The 21,148-nt window shown below is 46.9% G+C and overlaps 2 protein-coding genes across 10 annotated transcripts; one reads left to right on the top strand and one right to left on the bottom strand.

Moving 5' to 3' along the window:
• Window positions 1-305: 305 nt before the first annotated feature.
• Window positions 306-6,766, bottom strand: LOC125728034 (COP9 signalosome complex subunit 7b-like). Of its 4 annotated transcripts, none has more exons than XM_049005081.1 (6): window positions 6,739-6,766; window positions 2,953-3,122; window positions 2,661-2,736; window positions 2,450-2,538; window positions 1,821-2,116; window positions 306-1,307 (listed from the first exon to the last, which is right to left on the bottom strand). In XM_049005081.1, the coding sequence occupies exons 2-6, from the start codon at window positions 3,109-3,111 to the stop codon at window positions 1,202-1,204; spliced, it is 726 nt and encodes a 241-aa protein (XP_048861038.1). In that variant the 5' UTR covers window positions 3,112-3,122; window positions 6,739-6,766; the 3' UTR covers window positions 306-1,201. The 4 variants fall into 4 exon arrangements, with proteins under 4 accessions (XP_048861038.1, XP_048861037.1, XP_048861036.1 ...); XM_049005080.1 differs by lacking the exon at window positions 6,739-6,766 and adding an exon at window positions 3,534-3,646; XM_049005079.1 differs by lacking the exon at window positions 6,739-6,766 and adding an exon at window positions 3,529-3,614.
• vwa5b2 (von Willebrand factor A domain containing 5B2) lies at window positions 3,901-20,695 on the top strand. 6 transcript variants are annotated; one of them, XM_049005073.1, is made up of 25 exons: window positions 3,901-3,918; window positions 5,322-5,421; window positions 7,853-8,020; window positions 10,366-10,512; window positions 10,860-11,075; window positions 11,796-12,021; window positions 12,110-12,267; window positions 12,935-13,066; window positions 13,336-13,460; window positions 13,553-13,729; window positions 13,882-13,992; window positions 14,635-14,791; window positions 14,845-14,890; window positions 16,114-16,228; window positions 16,343-16,528; window positions 16,881-17,091; window positions 17,200-17,477; window positions 17,819-18,035; window positions 18,130-18,435; window positions 18,511-18,648; window positions 18,839-18,946; window positions 19,190-19,240; window positions 19,437-19,536; window positions 19,641-19,764; window positions 19,896-20,695. In XM_049005073.1, the coding sequence occupies exons 4-25, from the start codon at window positions 10,374-10,376 to the stop codon at window positions 20,538-20,540; spliced, it is 3,966 nt and encodes a 1,321-aa protein (XP_048861030.1). In that variant the 5' UTR covers window positions 3,901-3,918; window positions 5,322-5,421; window positions 7,853-8,020; window positions 10,366-10,373; the 3' UTR covers window positions 20,541-20,695. The 6 variants fall into 6 exon arrangements, with proteins under 6 accessions (XP_048861030.1, XP_048861026.1, XP_048861029.1 ...); XM_049005069.1 differs by having other exon boundaries at window positions 10,244-10,512; XM_049005072.1 differs by having other exon boundaries at window positions 10,066-10,512.
• Window positions 20,696-21,148: the final 453 nt, after the last annotated feature.

The raw sequence follows: 21,148 nt of genomic DNA, 5'->3' as shown, positions 1-21,148 counted from the left end.
TTCCACTGTTCATTCACTGGGAATGCAGAATGATCCCACTGACACCCACCCGAGCGGCACCAGGGTTCTGCAGAAGAAACCCGAGCCGAGGCAGCAAAGATCCAGGAGGGAACAGGAGGATGTTAAAGCCATGTGGAATGACACCCGAGTATTATGCACGGTTACAAAAAACCCCCATTGCCATTGTTTTGGGGGTAAACAATTGAGAAGTAGGTCACTGGGATAGAGGAGACAAAAAGCCATAATGTCCCACAAACTGGAGGGAGCTTGTCCTTCCCCAGGGAAGCATCAGCAGTGTTCCAGTGAAAAGGCCACTCTTTTATTCAAACAAACAATCTTTTTCATATTATCTCATAAAGATATTTGCCCATTATCAAACAAAAATGACAACTCATAAATATGTCCGAGGAACAAAATTACATTTAAATCCACCCCCCCCCCCAAAAAAAAAAAAGAATTTCAGCGTTATCTGCCTTTAACTTGATTAAGCAAAGCATTCCGATCAAATTACAATTTTAACCGCGGCAACACAAAAATCAGGAACTTTTGAAAGATTAAAAAAAAAAATGCAAGACAAGAAAAAGTTTAAGATTAGACTACTTAATATACGAGTCAAACTTAAGTGTAGCCTCTGCTCATAGCAGTACGATGCAATCTGGATGCAGCTTCGTTAATATGCAAACGGACGAACATTACAAAGACTTGCACATTAATTCAAAGTCAGATTAGAAACACAAAACTATCACCAATCAAGTGGTCAAACCTTATACTACTTCAGAACTAAAATAAAGATTATATTCTGACTGAACCCACCAATATAGAATGTAGTTTGATTATTATATCCATTAAAAAAATTGTTTATGAAATACAACTCTCTCTCCCCCCCCCACCCACAAAGGGCCAATTGGTTATTGTTGTAGATGTGTCTGCCCATTCTCTTTGGATACCGTCCTTAATGATGGCCAGCAATCTGTGCTGTACCCCCCTGTTTTACAGAGCAGTCCATATTCTGGGGCATTACTACAGGTGTGGTTATCAGTAACTTCTGGATGTCAGACCCCTAGACGGCCAGCCTAAAACCAGGCAGACATCACACAAATCAGTCACCATTGTCATTTCTTAACTACTAATAATTTGAACATTTGGCACAATAACGTAAAGGCCGGCATCCTTAGCCCCCACTCCACGATGCGCCCTCATTTCAGCCTTCATCAGCTGCTGAACTCCGGAGACGCCTTGCTCGAAACTGGCTGACCCTGTCGACCTGCAACTCCACGGCACTCATTACAGTCCAGCAGCTGCTACACCTGCAGAGACACCATAGGTTAACCATGTTTTGAACAGTCCACCCAATTCAGCCATTGCATTAGTGATGGTCAAAATGACGTTTCATGAACCATTTGCTGTATTTGTTTAACCCACTAGATGGTGCTCTTGATTTGCTTTGGGGTATGTTTTGTGCCCTTTTTTGAACAGAAGGTACACACATACATTGTGAGCAATTTAGAGAGATGCCAATTAACCCAACCCAAAGGACTACAGCAGTATTTTCCAATTCAGTCCTAGGGGACCTGCAGACGGACCACGTTTTTGCTCTACCGGGAGCAAGTATGGAGAAAAAAATGTGGACCATATGTGGATCCTTGAGGACCAGACTGGGAAACATTGGGCTACACAAAGAAACTTGCACGACACAGGGAGCACATGCACCTTCCACAAACACACAGAGTAATGACAAAATTTAAACCCCCAACCTCAGGAGTGAAACAAAAGTGCCCCCCATCCACCAATTCCAGCTAATATCCTAGGGCCAAACCTACTTAAAAACATCATTAGGACTAGACAGCAGAGTACAGCCATGATTTGCCTCCAGGTTCCCCTTATCTGTTCTCTTCCTGATCCATCCTGCATACCACTCCTGCAGGGTGCGGGCAATGTGAGCCATCTCCCTGGGTCGGACATCCCGGCCAATGCAGGCTTCCAACTCCAGCAGCTGCCTGCGCTGGTCCAGCTTCCCACGGATTACGTCAGCATAGACGGCATCGATAAACAGGTCCTCCAGCTGCCGCAGGCTTCTCAGCTCGAGGTCCTGAAGCAGCATGGAGTAGGGGATACACTGTGGGGGGGGGGGGGGGTCATATGGGCTTCTTTACTGGCTCAGTCATCTGCATCATTCATATACCCCCCAAAGCTTGTCAGAATCTTCAAAAAAAAGCACATTAAGAAGCCCCAAATTATTAACAGGCAAAAATCTTTCCCAGGGAGCTTCTAACTAAATGGAACTGCATTGTCTAGTGATGGACATAATTACTTTTCATGAACCATTTGCTGTATTTTTTGACCCCACTAGATGGTGCTCTCTGTACAAATAAAGGGCAAACCAAGAGCACCATCGACTGGGGTTACTTTTCCATCACTTTTGTCAACCATATCATTAGCTACGGTGTACCTGCATAGAACCAGCCAGACTGACAAAGGTTAGCTGCCTCAGTTTGTTCTTCTGGAGGTCTGTCAGTGGAGGAAGGTTGACTTCATTTTCTGAAAGAAGATTGTTTAATAATAAAGACCCGTATATAATACATTAATATGACGCACAACATAATTCTATGTAAAGCTTCATTCAAAACACTCTTTAACAAAAGAAACAAAATGCATATTACCTTTGTAGTCGAGGTAAGTTCCATAAGCAAATATATTTAATAACTGGGAATATTCCCTGTTAGGACCCTTGGAAACCTGTGCCAAACAAAAACCTCTGCTTTAACCGGAGGTGTATTCATGAAGCCTTGTACTGTAAGTGCCGTTACGTTCAACTTGGAAACAGCGACATCATGAGGAGGAATTCTACATTTCAATTAATATCAGATTAATTGAACTGGATCACAAGCTTGGAGGTGCTAGATGGACGGTATGGGCTCAATCACAAAGGCGATGAGATCGGATCTGGTTTACCTCCTGGACGTGAGGCAGGTCCAGGAACTCTCCATAGACGTAAACCCCTGGAGCCTCCAACAGCTGATTAATAAGGGCTATTAGCGCTGCCCCCTTTGTGTTTTTGGCCAGCAGAATAAACGGTTCTAAAGGGCTGTTATGTGTCTGCTCCCCTGCCATTGCAATGAAATCTACAATAAGGAAAAAAATACATAAATGATCGGTAGAAATCATTCCGGACAATATTAATCTAGGTGAGCAATAAGATGAAACAGAAGCAAAAATCAAATAAAGTTGTCATTAGTCACAGGTACTTAACTACTAATTAAGGATTGTGACAAAAAGTTGCATGTAACACCACAATTAACTGGCTGAATATACTCAAGTAAACGTGAGGATTATTAAAAACCATTGTTATACGATGTGACTGGTTAGACGACTAACGGATTTTCACACAACATCAATAGAGCAGAAAAAACACTAAACGACGACTTGGTTATACAAAGATTGGCGCATTAAAAAAAATAAACATCAACAAAACCGGTGAATCCTGATCATTCCTGTAATGACTTTTCCTATCATTCGCAAGCCAGTTACCTAACCTTTCCGTGCTTGTTCTAAAGCAATTCGGCTTCGTAAAATGCGCACGCAGACAACACCAAGCTTCGGCCGTCATTTATTAATAAAAGGATGGGAAGCTGCAGATGAAGAGCGGACATCTGCGCACGCGCGCTACTTGTATCACCGCCTGACTTCGACTTTAAATATAATTGGCGTGTAACTCTCCTAAGCTACTGTTGCAAATGTAGTTTTAGTTTAAAGGTTGCCTATCCCCAAGGGCATAACTTTGGGTTGAGCATGAGGGGGTGAGGTCTCGTCCCATTTAATGGGGTCCGAGTGGGTTACAACCCCGCAGCCTCCATAATTTACGCTCATGCATGTGTCGCTAATTTAATATCTTAAATCTTTGAGTTGCCCAGTGGCTCGGTACGTAAAAACAACTTGTTTTTGTGGCCGCCCGTGTTTATTAGAGTGTTCGTGTGCACAATTACACACATGTTATCTCCCGCTACGTGCTGTTTACTAAAGGCAAACAGCGTCTCAATAGGCGCACTAGTGATCCCCGGGAACGTCGGCTTCCTGATTCGATTTAGGCCACAGAAACTCACCTGCTAAATTTGGCTGCAGTGATCAGAAGCATAATTTAAGAGTAACCGTGTAAAAAGACCGGAGGTATTATGTTATCACTACGCTAATCTTAATGATGTTCCTCCCAGTAACATTATCATTGTGTCTTTTTGTGTTAATTACAAATAATAATGCAAAATTGCATAAAATGACTGGAAAACTTTCTACACTGGCGGTTGCTTTAATCTAGATCTGAAAAGATGGCACAGTACTCTTTTGTAACTAAATGTATTAATGTATGTTAATGATGGTGCAGTGGTTAGCACTGTTTCCTCACACCTCTGGGACACGGAGTTCGAGTCTTTGTCTTGGTTACGTGTGTGTGGAGTTTGTAAGTTCCGTAAGGATAAGCGGTTTGGAAAATAGATGGATGGATATTAATGTGTAAGTTAAAGATTATAAATCTATATGCATTTCGTAAAGTCTTTGCCAGTTATTAGGGATGCGATTTTTCAAAACAAATGGCCAGAATTTGACAGAACTGCAATAGCCTGTTCTTTTACCGTTTAAAGTAATGGTTCAAAATATATACAATATATAATAGTTTGCTACTGTGGTACAAGGTGATGGTCCATATCAGTTGTAATTCTCCAACAACATGCATTATGGATACATGCTTTTAAAGCCAGCATTGGTTGGCTTGAGTTCATCTTACGGTTAAGAAGCGATACAATGGACAAAGTAAAGAAGGAAGGCAACTCATTTTAGTTATCGGATCAAAAAAACATAGCTAAATGTAATTAGCAGTGTGAAATGTACCACATGTTGCCCTGAAGATGATGTAGACACCTCACCCAGTAAACAAGAAGTTTCAAATATTTGGATGTCAAGTGGAGGCTTGGTGGATTTTACTGCCGTTTAGTTCCTTATCCGTATCTTCTCGAAGTTGTCAGATATGAGAAGATTTAGAAGTACGTTCATTCATTTTACACAGTGTCACGTTCTCAGGGTTGTATTTGCTGACACACATCAGTGAAGATAAAGATGGATTATCGGTGTATGTATACGTAACCCAGTGAAATACATTTCACAATATGTCATGCAAATGTTTGGACTAAGTAAGAGGCATTGCTTATGAACCGATTAATTACCTCAGTTATTTTAAAAAGGGAAAGACTGGTTGACAATGCAAATTTGACAATGCCTGTCGGTTTCCTAATGTATTGATTTTCAGATTAGATAATGCATCTGATTTTTTTCAGGCTTTGCGGAATTGTTCATACATCTGGACGGACACTGCCACCACGGGTCCTGGAGGTCTCAAAAATCAGTGCTCCGGCAGTTAGGTCAGACTGAACCAAGGTACGGTGACCACCACTGCAGCTTTGGGAGAGAATCCTTCTTGGTTGCTCTTCATGTTCCGTGGTAAAATGGCAGCTTAAGTACCCGTCACCTTAGCGGAGATGCCCAGCCACTATGATGCACCTGGGGGGGCACCACTCATTTCACGTGCTCCTCTTAACAAAGAACGACATTCTACCCTCCATCTGCTAGTTCGGCACAGGAGGAGAATATCATAGGTCAGTCAACAATCCTATACTGTGGGTTCTTCAAGATCTCAATGACGCTCTCACTAGCGAGCAGGAAACGTTGTGATACACATATGAATGATAGCCAGACCAATTAAGTATTGCTAATTATGGGGTCAGCTGGATCGGAAGTTATTATAACTGCAGGGGATCCTTAGGATCACTTAAGGATCAAGGATTTTGTCATTTGATTGTCACGGAAAGAAATCGTATAGTGTAACAAATTAATATCCAGAATTAAATGCGGTAGAATCCACTTTAGGCGACATGTTTAATGATCTCTCAGATCTTGTAAGCTAGGACTGCTGTGTGCTTTAATATATTTAAATCACAGGGCGTTCTTTTTTAGGTGATGTAATCTTGTGGACTGAAGGGTGCTGATTAAGTTCTTGTGAAAGTTCTTTGCAATATGGATATGTGCTGTGCAGTTTTAAATTATGGTACGTAGCCAGAAGTAGCCGACAGATGGCGCCAAAAGACAAATGTAACAACTGTGGTGTTTTGCTCTGTAATTAAGGGTAGATCGATTTTGATTGGAACCAATTCAGCTGAATAATCCAAGAACTGAATACATTGAGTAGCATTTAATTATTCAGTACCAAATATTACTGGGGTAAATAATGTTAACAACTGGGAAATTTTTGTTTGGTATTTGGCCAAAGGCATATTGCAATTAGTTTAAAGACATTGATTTAGAAGACAACTAATAATATTCGGAATACGTGATGGAGTAAAATGAAGAGTGTTATTTAACCACATAGGCTACCTAGAGAGAATATTGAGGGGCAGTGGAAAGAGTAGGCTAAATCGAAAATTCTGATTAAAATCGTATAAAAGCAGCGAAAAATTAAATGAAATTTTAATGTCAAGAAACATTGACTGTACTGTGGCGTATAAAGTTACACAAATAGTTAATATACTGAAATAATATCTATACATGATTTGAAATCAACATCGACTTTAATTGCCGCGACATAATCATGATCAAGAACATGCCGTAGATAAGTCAAAAACCTCCAACAGAAACGCATTATTACCAGTCAATTACATTGACAGCAAAATGAACTATGGCGCCAACGGCGAAACCCACCACTAATGGTTTTTTTCGTGGTCTTTCTGGGAACGTTTCCATGGTTTCTGGCGATGTCCTGACCTGTTAGTGTTCATTAAGATGCGTCGGATCAAATTATATCTAGTTTCCATGTCAGCTCGACTGGAGGATTAAGTGCTCATGTGAAAGCGGACACCTCGTTACGCTTGTTATCTGAAAATGAAAAGAGAACACCTCGAATACGACCTTCCAGCGATTTGCATAGGCAACCACCTACGGCTGTAGAAATATACAACACAAGTTTACGAGGGACCGTTTTTTTCTTTTGCATTGAACGCGTAACTTAATATCTTAACTAACTTACTTGCAGTGAGATTTAAAAATGCTATCCTTCATGTCCATATTTACATGAAACGAATGTATGAAACTCAATTCCAATTAGGGATGTAAGACGTGCAGCTGTGACCGACGCACGAAAGTTACGCTACTACACCAAACGGTCTGTTTCCAACCAGCTAAGTGCTTCCAAATTATGCAACTTTAGATCATTTCTCGATTTTAATTAAGTCCCTAATCTCGATTTTAATGCTTAACAAAAGCTAGATTTGCAGGATGTTTTGAGTGTACTCTTTCACAGCAGGCCTAGATCAAACACCATTGTAATGGCGTGATTTTCATTAGCGATGAGTTACGATCCGTAGTGCAGTTTTCTCGTTTGCCGTTCTCCCCAAACTTAATTTTTGCAACAAAATCATCAAGTCATTATAATAAATTTTTTGCGTCAAGTTCTGATTTTACAGGAGAATAGCCGCGCTTTAAATCAGTTTGCAAACACTCCTCTTTGTTATGCTATGGATTCATACTGCGAATATTAATTGCATGCATATTGCATATACATGCAATGTAACTGAAATTGCTGTTTTAGGATCGGCAGTGTAGCGTAAAAAAAAGTTTGGGTACCATTCGGTCTCAGATGTCTTGCTTTTTATAACAAACCAGAATACATCGTAATATGTTTTCTTATATTGCCGGCATTTCTAATAATATGAATAAAGACGCTGAACAGTCACTGCGGAGCTGAATGGGGCGTGACTCCGTGGTTACCCATGTCTTGAGGGTCTGCCGAAGCAGACGCGTCTCGATCTGTCGCCAGTGTGCGCCCCGCCTGCGTCCCTGGAGAGCTCGCAGAACGCGGAGCCGAGGTGCCTGTCCCCCAGCGTCCATCGCCCGTACCCGGCAGAAGTGGACAGGGATGAGGGGAAAGAAAGAGCCCGAACGCTGAAAAACAACGTTTATTCCCCACGGCGCAAGATACAATACAGTAAGTGTGTACTGAAAAGCTCCAATAACCTTCCGTTATATGTAATTTATGTTATTTCCTCTGGAAACTAATGCATACCTTCAATTTTAATGTTATTTTAACTTAATTGAATAGCATGGCTACTGTAGCCTAGACACACTATGCAGTTCGTCTCCATCTGACAAGAAACTTTCGCTTTAGTACCATTGTAGTCTAGGAAATTGATTATATTTGTGTGCCTTTTTCAATTATATTATATAATGAAATTATTTGTATATATGTCTTTCTGGGTGATCTCACATGCCCAACAAATATATTGTCCCAATTAAACATCTTAATCAAACAGCCGAATAACCGCTACAGGCGAGGATGGACTGGGAACAAAAATCAGCCCGAGCATTTGAAACCTTTTTCATTTTTTTCGTTCTTGGTCAACGGATGCAGCGGCCGACCAGTCAGCACATTACTGACTATAGGCGTAACACATCACCTCACGGCTATCCGCGGAATCGGATCGATCAAACGTTATCCATTTTCGAACCTGTAAATGTGCTTAAGATGAAAAACATTGCGGTATATTTCATTCCATATAATGTCTCAGGTGGTAAAGAGTTTGCATCACCTGACGTACAAATTTTACGCGCAACGTTAGCGAATTAGATGGGGGAAAATAACGAATCTGATTTGTAGCCTGGGTGTATTAGAATAACTTTTTAAAGATTTTTTTATAGGTGAAAATGTAAGATGTTCAGTGGGTACGAGCTCGTTTGTAGATACCTTGGGATGTGCTGCTAAAACTTCCCTAATAGTTATGCCTGAATGATTGTATGCCAACATCTTAGAATAATCCGCGAGCTTTCGTTGCATGGATTTCAGGTAGTCCTATAAAAAAAGGATTATCCTTTGCAGCATTATTGCCGTTGGAAGGGCTACGACTTGCGCATTATCCCGTGGTCTGCACACAGCGCCCGGTTGATCCAACGTGATGGTTATTTAGTGAGGTCCCTGGGCAGATGGCCGGTGTTGATTTTGACTTGAGAATGAATGTAAAATGACCCATCACCTAGGCGAAAATAAACAGTAACCGGTCACTACCTGCAATCAGCCTTAGTCAGCTGCAGGTACTGCTGCTAGACCACGTGGCCTCACCTTCTCGAGCAGAACGTTCTCTAGGATTGTTTATAATTTTAGCAAAAGCTGGAACAGTTTGTTGGCCTAATATTTCGTTTTCTTAAGTTGTTCTACAATGTAGTAGAAAAGGGTGAGCTATTCCAGTGAGGCTGGGTTAAACTTATAAGTGTAAGAAAAGGAAGAATTAATTCTTCATTAAGAATGAACTGGCTTCTTACAATGCGAAGCGCACTTTAAAATCTTAGCTATGCATCTGATCTAAACGTTCAGGGGGGTTGGTGACCTGGGTGTAGGGGAGAGTTTGGTATTGGTATTTCCCTTCCCCATCAGATACTGACTTCAGATATCAGTCATGGTTTGTAATAATGGTAAATAGAAAGGAGGAAGTTGGACTTCTTGAATTCTTATACCAAAATGTCCGCCCCCCCACCTCCACAATCAATGTGCAGTGGCCCCACCCATTTAGAGCTACTGACTGGGCCTCACCTCTGGCTAATTACATACGCAAGTAACAAACTCCAGCTTGGAAACCCTGAGTCTGCATGGTGAGCGTGCACAGATCTCCCGGTGAGCGTGCACAGATCTCCCGGTGAGCGTGCACAGATCTCCCGGTGAGCGTGCACAGATCTCCCGGTGAGCGTGCACAGATCTCCCGGTGAGCGTGCACAGATCTCCCGGTGAGCGTGCACAGATCTCCCGGTGAGCGTACAGCGGCCAGAGGTCAGTACACCGTTGACTGAGCGGTTAATGATTGAGCTGCACCTTAAGGCAATCGCTCGCCTGTCTCGCTCGTTGCCACGCAGCTGTGGACACGGAACAGCCCAGGAGCTGTTCTGGCCCGGAGTTTGGACTGACTTGTAAACATCACGCAGGAATAGGAGCTAATATACTAATGTTTTTTTTTTTTTTTTTTTTTTTAACTGCACCCATATCAGAGGAAGGCTGCAGTTACCATGAGAACAGACTGGTGCTTCGGCATACTGGAAATGTAGCTGCTGTTCATTAGCCTAGGTGGCTATCCATATAGCTAACGATTTAGGATACATACCAAAGAAGTGAGTGTGTTTTTTCCATTTATCTCTACCCCCAACTTTTCCTGAAACACTGATGAAGCTTACATTCCCCCTCCAACACCTCGCCATGGACCCAATTCAAGGCTTCGCACGCAGGCGGGGAGGAATCGCTGACCTCCTCACTTGCTACTGACTTTCCACTCTCTCTCGCACCGCCCACCGAAACCACAATGCCGGGCCTCCGGAACTGTTCCACCTGGGAGCCACTGCTGCTCAAGGCGTCCTGCATCAAGTCATGTGCCATCGGCTGCTCACTGGGCATCACCACCCGGCTCACCTACGCCAACACGGAGATGGAATCGGTGGAAGGTGAGAGGAGGGCAGTGCCAGGAGCGTTGTGGGTCACATTCCCTGCCCTACATCATCATGCAGCACTGGATTTCCTAATAAATATCCACTCTACTGACTCTTGGTTTCTGTTAAATCACCATCTTTGTTTGACCTCAGATCACTGAACATTGTTTACTGTGTTATCAATTGGCTTAAGTTATTTTCAGTTATTTTACTTCTGAAATTACTCACTTAGGACTGCAACCACAAGTCAGTTTCTTCCTGTCCAGTTTAACATGCATAGTAGGTCTTGAGGTGGGGTCTAGTTTCCTAGCAACACCCATCCATGACTCTGACCGCCGTCACTGGTCTCTTGGCTCCCCAAGGTGTGTTTGTGTACCCCCTGGGGGAGAAGGAGGTGGTGGTGGGGTTCGAGGCAGCCGTGGCCAGTCGTGCAGTGGGTGTGCAGATCCAGAGCCGCACCAAGCTGGAAGAGTGCTGCCTGGACTGCTGTCCCAGCAGCCATCTGGATGCACAGTCTGGGAGCGGCAAGGACTGTGGGTGCTGCGGCACCTTTGGTCGGGACATGCAGTGCACCAATGGTGAGCACCTGCGCCCGCACCTGCGCCCGCACCTGCGCCCGCACCTGCGCCCGCACCTGTGCCCGCACCTGCGCCGCCTTAGTCCCACAGATTTCTGAAGAGACTGGGCTGCTGGGCACCTACGATTCTGCAGCATCAAGCAGGGAAAGAAGTTATCAGGCAGCAAAATAAACAAATTATAAAATCCCTGATTACCAATAAACTTTGTTTTTACCGCTGAACAGATTATTAGCCCAGTGCATTGTGGTACAGCAGGATGTGTGTGCTGTCACAGGAAAGCCAGGGAACCTTCCCCTCAAGCAGCAAATGCCTTTATTAATCTTGCGTAATCAAATTGCTCTGAGGTCTGCAGTGGGCACTTAAAGGTAAATGGATTAATTTTTGGCTCACACAAATCACCTCCTCTTCAAAACAAATGTTCTTTACAAAATGGTCAAGGAATCTGCAAAGCATTTTATTCCTTCCAAATATGAATGATTTCCACATCGTAGCGATTTGTTTATGCAAAGACTATACCATAGACTTATAGTGCTTAGTGTGTTGTGCTGGTTTTAATGTCTAACATCATTTGGATGTTGCAGCAAATGGTGTGAGTGAATGATTTGTTATAAGCAGCGCTAGCAAAGCAAACGTTTTTGACCCCATTGCAGTTTCTGCGTGTTTGATTGCCAGCTGCATTGAGAAGTCCTTTGTATCTGATGACTGGGGGGTCCGTTGCAGGGCATCTCGTCCTGGACGAGGATCTGGAGAGGACCACATTCATTGTCAGTACCGGAGTCATCGGCCCGCTGGACCTGGTGACAGTCATCTTAAGTACAACCATGGAGCTGCCCACACTCGAGAGTGGTGCAATTCACATGGTGTATCCTTTGGTGCTGAGCCCTGTTGTCAGAGGAAAAAGGGTTCCAAACATGAGTGAGCACAGCGAGCGGTGGGATGAACATGGGTATGCAGTTATTTCCTCACGAACTGCGTGTCTGTATTTCATCTGATGATACGTGCATGCACCAATCCCCCTTTCCCCCATCCTCCAGACCTACCAGCTGCTTTGGGGGTGCCTCAGGGAAACAGGACCGCCCCCCAGGCTCTCATCAGCGGTGTGCCCATGCCATCTTCACTAGCACCGCCACCAACTACCTGCCCTACGAGTTCAGTTTCCAGCTGCTTGTGCGGGGGGCTTGCCTCCTCGCAGGTATGCCCGACTTCCGCCAACTACTCGACCTCCTTGCATGACTTCACTTTCCCAATATCTTCAGATACACCTCAACATCAGTCCCTGCTCCCGAGAGTGGTCTGCAAGAATAGGTTAGCCGATATACTTTTGGTCTCCTTATTCTCCATCGGTGTGTAGAATAACATTAAGTGACAAAGGGCCGGCAGGTATCCCAGCAGAGAAGCCCGTAGTATTGCTGTACTCTCCCCCGTTACGCATTCCTGCCATTATGCAGGACCTGGACTGTCTGCATTGAGGGAAGAACAGCCGTCGATAGCTGGAGCTGATGTTTTAAACTTTCACGGAAAATCAAACAAGCCCAACATAAATGTTGGCAAAATGCTCTGACTGGAGTATCAAAAGGTAGAAAACACAAGGCACGTGTAGATGTTTGAAGCAAGGAGTTTCCCGGTACTAATGTCCTTGAAGGTTCCACAGGGCAACTAATCTCATAATGCATAAGGAATTGGCAGGTGACTGGGCACTTAGTGAATCTAAAGTCATACAGGGAACTACTGAAGCTGAACTCCTGTCACCCTGTTGAAATGAACTCAAAAGATATCAGGGGTGATTCTCAAACTTTGAGGAACTGGATGAATAGTAAGGACACTCTGGGTATTGACCAGTATGTGACCCCCCCAACCAGGCCTGGAGAGCCCCACCCACGCCCTGCGGGCCGACGCAGACCCCAGTGCCCAGTCGGCCTCTGCTACCTACATCACCCTGGCAGAGGAGCACCCCTACGACCGGCATGTGGAGATCATACTGCACTTGAGCGGTAAGCTAGGGGCCTTAAGAACGACTGAAACTCAAAATGCAAGCTTCTCTTAACCGTGGGCATTAATAAAATTCAGCATGCTGATAGCCCCACTTGTTCCGCTAGATGAGAAATCCATCTGGAAAGATTCCAGGATTTCAGTGTCCCTTTAAGAACTTATGTGAAGGAGTCGTTTATCAACAAGATCGGCCTGGCGAAGTGTCCCAGCATTACATAAACCCCTCGGTGATTGGGGATGGAGCAGACCCCAGTTGTCCTGTCCTCCACAGAACCACACTGTCCCCAGGTCATCTTGGAGAGGGGCCGTCTCACCTTCCAGGAGTATGAACAGCAGATCTGCACCCGTCGTGATTTCATTCGAAATGCCAGGAGGGAGGCGGAGCCTGAAAAGAAGGTGGGGCTGAGCTATGACCCTGGCACCCTATAATGAATCCTTTCTTTTGTGTTGCCCGTCGGGATGTGGGTCACTGCCAGTTTCCCCCTCAGCTGGAGTTTGTGAGGAAGAGATTCCACAAGGACATCTTGTCCAACCCAGTTCTGATGCTTAACTTCTGCCCCGACCTGCTGAACGAGCCAATGGAGCTGCACCGGGCCACCCGTGAGATATTCTTCCTTCTGGACCGCAACAGTAGCATGAGTGGACCGAACATGGAACGGCTCAAGGTGCATTTCTAGCAACATCTACCTAAGAGAGGCCATGTTTGTAGTCCTGTGGCGTATCAAAGAGAGCCAATGTACATCTGTCATTTAATCTTGTTCTACAGTAGCACATGATCTTTTAAGAATAGATTCTGATGGCCTGTTGACTCTTCCAGGAAGGTATGGTGGTAGCCATAAAGAGCTTGCCACCAGGCACGTTGTTGAACGTAGTAGGATTCGGCTCCTCGATCAAGACCCTGTTCCTCACCAGCAAGCTGTGCACCAATGTAAGTACCCAGTGGGCACAACTGCCACGGCAGCAGAGTGTTTTAGCGATGCTGGGACAGGGCGATGTCTAGCCAGCCAGAAGACGCGAGCTTCATGGTCTTTACCAGCCATAAATACGTAAAATGTGCTGAGTAACATGAGACTAGTTAAATTTGAGTAACAGGCCCTCCTCCATGTTGGCCTGAAAGAAACCCAGACCTGTTGTTGTTCCATGTGATTTTCGTTGCACAAAAGTAACAGATTTTAACTGCGAGATAATACCTTGACCTGAAACCTCTGAAGTCAGTTGGTCCCTTGTAAATAAATCAAGTTGTGTGCTACTCTGCCCGAGCACAAACGATGTTCCTCGCACGGTTGCTATGGTCGCGGAGTATCACATTCTCGAGGAACCCGCGCCTGGAGGTACAGGCGGGTGTTTAACAAACAAAAGGCCGTATGGTGACCTCATTCGTTTACGGTGTGTGGTAATTGGCTTTCCTATCGCCCTCCATACCTAAAATGTCATCTGTAATCGTGACAGTGATTGATTGGCATCCACACAGTTTCACATTATATTGTGTTTAAGGATTAACAGGCCACTGCACCCAAATGTCTTCCCATTCAACCCCCCCCTCCCCCCCCCCCCCCCCCCCCCGGCCCAGGAGACAGTGACAGCAGCTTACGAATATACCCAGAAGATGAATGCTGACCTAGGGGGCACCAATCTGGTGGGGGCACTGTCCTGGGTGTACCAGCAGCCGGGACGCCGTGGCTATCCTCGGCAAGTGTTTCTCATCACAGACGGCATGGTCAGAAACGCCGTGGCTATCCTCGGCAAGTGTTTCTCATCACAGACGGCATGGTCAGAAACGTGGGACGCGTGCTGGAGCTGGTGCGGAGGAACGCTGGCTCAGCCAGGTATGGGCGGGTAGGACCCAAAAACCACACCACTCCAGCTCCTTAGGCAGCGTCATCGCTCATTCGCGTTATGATGTATCTGTGAAGGCCTTTACCCAGTAAGTCTTCATCCTGGTGAGAACTGGTCTAGAACATCAGCCAGCCCCCTTCCCCCAACCATACAAATACAGTAATAAATAATCCCTTCAGGTCTGTGACTGTCGGCCCAGGAGCTGGTGCACGTGTCTAGAATTGTAGCGATGATGATGATGTTGGGGGGGGGGGGGGGGGAGAGAGAGGACACTGAGGACATTGTGTGAGTTTTGGTCTTAGGCAGCAATCAGGCTAAGTGCCTACCACTGCGACGCCACCACCCCCCCCCCCCCCCGGCCTGCCCCTCCTCCCGATGACACGGCATGCCACTTGGGCTAATTCCATTTGTCCTGCCCCCACACTCCCCCAACAGTTGGCAAATGGCAGTTCCTTATAGCCACTCCGACCAAACCCAGGGCCGCCTCACACAACACCACATCTCTTAAAAATAAATAAATAAGTAAATCTGAAAGACATAGCAAGCCGCTCCGAACATTCAATTAACCAATTGATTCAAATGTCCATGTCAGTGGCCGGTGCTTTATTGGCTGTGAGTATAGTGAGGTGACGAAAGTAAATCACTCAGATCATTAAGGTAAAAAGAACTCTGTAAATAAAGCTGTCCAGCAAGCCAGACAAATGAGGCCGTAACAGGATGAAAAAGGAGGCTAGGTGATGCAGCTCTAGGTGGGGTAACGGCTCTCCTTGGCACCACTATCTCTGCATTAGATCGACAAGGGGGGGACATGATCCAGGTATATAAGATTCTAACAGGTCTGGATGTTGTTCAACCAAATAGTTACTTCAGTATTACTTGAAATACAAGAGCGCGTGGCCATAAGTGGAAAAGAGAGAGAACGTTTTGAGATGTATTTGAGGAAGCACTTCTTTACACAGCGTGTAGTTAAGAGTACGGAATAGTCTTCCTGCTAGTGTAGCGCAAGCTAAACCCTTGGGTTCCTTTAAGTCAACACTGGAGAAGATTTTAATAACTAAGATATTAGTTGCATTTTCCCCAAATGAGCTTGACGGGCTGAATGGCCTCCTCTCGTTTGTAAATTTATTACGTTCTTTAGCCATGAAACTCTTGGTGTCAGAAGGCTGTATGCCAGAAACGTCTGGAAATAATATTAAAAACTGTCGGCTGCCAGGTGCTTTGGCCTTGGACTGGGGCCCTCGGCTTGCCGGCGGCTGTTGCAGGGGGTTGCCAAGGTTACAGGTGGAAATGCCGAGTTCCTTGGCACGGAAGAGAGGATGCAGCCTAAGGTGAGAATGGGATACTACTGCCCCCTGCTGTGGAGGTATTGGCGAAAAAAGCAATGGAAGGTGAACACTGACTAGAAAAGAATCTTTTCAGAAAAACAGTTGTTTCCCCCTCAGTTGATTAGACTGCTGAAGAAAGCTTTTGAGCCCGCGGTCACTGATGTCCATATCGACTGGTACGTGCCCGACAACATGGAGGCTCTTCTCTCGCCCAGTGAAATTCCTCCACTCTACCCAGGGAACTGCCTGATGGGATACTGTACCCTCTACGACATGTCTGGCTTCCAAACCAAGAAGAACGATGTGAGTTTTGAGTGAACTGTCTCTTATGGGGCTTGTGAAGTATAAAATCTTGTATCTGTTCATCTCCCAGCTACATACCTAGGTCAGGTTCAGAGGGGCCCGGAGCCTATCGCAGGCAGCATAGGGCAGAAGGTTTCGGAACCTCGAATGACAATTTAAACTCGAGTGCCAATGTAAACTCTTTTTTGTATTAATATTAATTAATCTTGTAGCATGTCATAAATACCGTTTTGTGTATCCAACCTGCTTATCACTTGAAGGATAGTCACTGTAAGGGGAATTGTGCCCCAATGAAGGAATTTTTTTCTCCTGTCCTGCTAAAAAACAACTCCTCTCACCTCTCTGATGGCAGGTGAGTGGTCGTGTCTCCAAGGGCCAATCACGTGGCTCCATGTCAGGGCACTCACAGGATGAACTGTGCCCCCCCCATTCCATGGAGCTGTTCGAGCTACAGGCCGCATCCTCGGAGCATGGAGACATTGAAGAGGCTCTCCGAGAGATCTCCCGGGAGATCTCATCCGAGTTCTCCTGTGCCCGGCCCCTGGATGCCACTGCTGGGAATGGTGAGGTCCTCGCACCCGTGAGGCTGAATCCAAAACGGCTGAATCGGGAAGAAGCTGAAGTGCGCAGCCAGCCACAGTAACAATGGCAAACGTGTTTTGCGGCTGCAGGTATGGAGTCCGATTCGTCCAACGATGTGCGCAGACGGATCGCGCGGTCCTCATATGTGCAGGACCAGTACACGCTGACCCACTGCTCCGTCAGCAGCGACCGGGGCCCTCTCCACAGCTCCTCCCCCTCAGACTCTACAGTACCCCATCATGACACCGGCTCTCTACCTCACGGCCTAGAGAGGATGCCCCCCCTAGAGCCCAGGGCCCTGTCTCGCTGGGAGTCACCATGGATTCACGCCAGCTCCTCGGATGGCACGGGTGCTGGGACCGGAATGGTAGGGGGGAGTATACACAAAGTGGCAGACCTCCGAACCAAGAGTGGGTGGGAGTTCTTCTGTGTGATCAATAATCGCGTAATTTTACCTAGCGGAAACCAGAAATGTGACCAATGAGAGAATCTGACGTTTATCCCATCCATCGTGCTTCCTGAAGGCACCTCCCAGCCCTAATGCTGGAGGTGGAGCAGCTAATGTATCGGTTACGAGGGAGCCAGTAAGGGAAAATGTACCTTTTATTCAGGGCGGTAGATCTATACAATTAAATGGGCAAAGGACCTGTGAGTTTTCTGGAGGTTTGAGCAGATGTGGTCTGACACCATGTCCCCCTGGTGTTACAGGAGGAGTGCCAGCGTAGACGGATGGCGCTGGCCCGGTCTGCTTTGTCGGGTCGCAGCTTCTCTTCTCCTCAGGGCGAACTGGACCTCTACCGCCTGCGGCGCGCTCTCGAGAAGGTCTCCTTTCACCAGACCCTGGGCGGCCGGCTGGATGAGGGGAATGGCAGGGTGCTGCCCCACCAGCGGGAGGCTCTGTCCCATAGGAGCCTCACTGATTCCAGTGAGTGGGAGCCCACAGACACCAGCCACTGCAGCAAATACCTCCAGTACTGCTCATCATCTTTCATCTGTTTGTATACCTCCCCAAAATACAGACAGCCTGGTGTTCCCTGCCTCCCCCATGGACTGGGACAACTTCACGGACCCCGAGTGCCTGTTTGCCGCCGCTTCACCTGAGGAACCTGTAGAGCCCCCCACCCAGTGTCGCTCTGTCATCCATGGTCTCCTGGGGGACAAGCCCGTATCCTGGGAGGTTGTTGTTGATCTCTCCCCCCTGTGGAGGCCTAAGGACGCGGGTCCAATGGCTGGTGACTGGAAGGAAATCATGCATCAGCTGACTGCACGGTCGGTCATCAGGGACTTTGAGAACATGGCGGAGAGGGAGCCTGAGGAGGAGCATGGTAAGCCCTAGACCGCAGGCACGCTCCGGAAGGTCGGCGGAGTAAATGTGAATGATGCGTTTCCGTTCATTCCAGGTCCAGCAAAGAGGTACCGCATGAAAGCCATCCAGACGAGCAAGGCCTGCAACACCACCTGCATGTACACAAGCTTTGTTGCTGTTGACACCAATACCAAGGAGGGCCCCGTCGGCACTGTAGAAGTGCGCAACAGGGGTATGCCAGACGGGGACGGTCATAAGGCTCAGGCTATTGACAAAACGTTCTACTGTGGGAACTTATATTAAGTGTGCTTAAAACTTTTGTGCTTTTCACTCAAGGGGGGGGAAAATGTTTCAGAACAAACTGCAGCTATAGACTTTATCACACAAGCCCTAAGTCGCCTGTGACCACTGTCCTTGGGTAGGGTCACGGTCTACCACGCGGCAGAGACCCAGGGCTTACTCCATGGGCCTGGACCACAGACCCTCTACCAGGGACTCTGAAGAGTTCGAGGACACCTCTATGTGCACAGGTAAGCAGCTGGTCTAAGCGTCACGCCTGCAAAGCCACCATGTCAGTTTTCTACGACATCCCGTCTTGAGTCGGGAACCCAGAACCTCATGGTTTTTGCCTCAGTTCTTGAGCCAGATCATACATAATGGAAAGCTGAGGCTGGATTGAGATCCTCTCATAGGGAGGGGCATCAGATCTGGCTCATCCATTTGGTGAGCCAACTAGGGTTCGAGCATGACCCTCAAGCCTTTCCTCCTTCCAGACAGGGACGACACACCTGCCTCCCCCTGCAGCCTGACATCCTGGGACAGCAGTGAGTAATGACCAGCCATCTTTCTTGTGTTTCCTGCTGGTCCTGTCTTTGGGGCATCTTCCCATATTCCTACGGGGATTCCAGATGACGTCAAGATCAAAACAAAACTGCAAGCAGATCATAAGCCAAACAGGGCTGCACGTCAGAGTGCTGCTTTGCTCTACTTCGACTTACCCGTGTCCCTCTCCTTCCCCAGGTACCGGGGGCACCTGGAACCCCGCCAGCCCCTCGGCTGTGTCCACACGCTCCCAGCGCTCGATGGAGAGCTGGTCCGTTGAGAGCTTCTTCGGGTCCAGGTGAAGAAGGTTGCCGGTCCAAACCTTGTCCTGTGTCACTGAACAGTAAAGCACAAACCACAGGGTCCAGATCTACTGTCCCAGAGATCGTATCTGTCCCGTAGGTTCACCTTGGGTCGGCTCCGGACGACCGAATCGATGAGCAAACAGATGCAGAGCAAGCCCCACTGCCTGTCTGCGGGAACGGAGAACCAGCCGGATTCGGACAACAGGGATTACATGTCGCTGGTAAACCTGGCCATGCCAAACCCTGGCGGGCAATGAAAGCTCACCTGAATCCTTACAATACTCATTATACAATGTCTTTGGGGTAGATGGGGCAGGAGTGTTCACAACCCAAATGTACCCCCCCAACACAGATTTGGCTGCAGCTAGCTTCCGGGGCCTTCCTACTGACGGAGCAGTACTCCGAGCGTGTCCAGATCCCCCTGGATCGCTTGAAGAGAGCCTCGCCTTACACCTGCCACCGAAGCAGCCTGAGACCCCTGTCCCGCTGCTCATTCCCCACCACCAGCTCCAAGCCCCTCCGGGGCCTCAGCCATGCAGTCAGTGCCGACGCAAGCATTCCAGCTCCGCGACCGAGGGCCAGGCGCTACCGCAGCAGTGAGCCCACAACCCTGACCCTGGAAGAGGCTTCCCCAGACCCATTTGGAGGTGTGATGCAGGCAGACAGTGGAAGGGGCTCGGAGACGGATGTATGTGAGGGGTTGTCGCTGGAGCCCCCGGACCAGTCTGACGACCAGCTGGCCCAGCAGGACCTAGAGGGCTCAAGCTGGGCCACAGCTGTGGCCCTGGCCTGGCTGGAGCACCGCTGCGCCGGCTTCTTTGTGGAGTGGGAACTGGTGGCCGCAAAAGCAGACTTCTGGCTGAGGAGTCAGCGGCTGCCCGAGGGTGTGGACCTGGCTGGCCTGAAGGGGGCAGCGCGCCAGCTCTTCCTGCTTATCCGCCACTGGGACGAGAATATAAAACTGAACATGCTGTGCTACAACCCCAACAACATGTGAAAAACCACATGTAAAGCCTGTGAGATTCGTTTTCAAATTCACCCCCAGCGAATGACAATTTAAAAAATTAAATTCCTTATTTTTCAAGCAGGTTAAAACCTGTAAAACCTAGTTTTATCCAGTTGGTAATATGCAATCTCAGGTCATTCAACTGATAGTGCGTTTTCTGAACTCATTTTCTTTGCGCCCGCACACACACACACACACGTCACTCCAATTAACCTCGGCATGTTTCTGGACCGAACTCCACACACACAACCCCAGCGGAGCCTTGAACCCGGGGTCCCAGAGGTGCGAGTCAGCAGTGCTAACCACTATGCCACCGTGGCAGTGTTTAAATAAATTAAACTAAAACTAGGCAATGAAAAATGCCATTTAAAAAAAAAAAAGACAGCAACCATGCAGTAAGAACTTTTTAAAGTAACACCTTTTAATTTCAAGTTTTTCAAATTTTCTAATTTTTACATAGTGTTTAATCTTGTCATACTTCAGTAATTTTGTTTAAAACCTGGAAGTAACCCCATGACAACACAGTGAGAAGATGCAAACTCCACACACACCGAACCCTGGTGCCAGAGGTCTGAGGCAACAGTGCTCACCACTGCCAC

Source organism: Brienomyrus brachyistius, unplaced genomic scaffold (genome assembly GCF_023856365.1).
Source record: "Brienomyrus brachyistius isolate T26 unplaced genomic scaffold, BBRACH_0.4 scaffold147, whole genome shotgun sequence".
In the NCBI taxonomy this organism is placed as follows: Eukaryota; Metazoa; Chordata; class Actinopteri; order Osteoglossiformes; family Mormyridae; genus Brienomyrus; species Brienomyrus brachyistius.
Note: the sequence above shows the minus strand (reverse complement) of the source record. Positions and strands in the feature narration are given on the sequence as shown.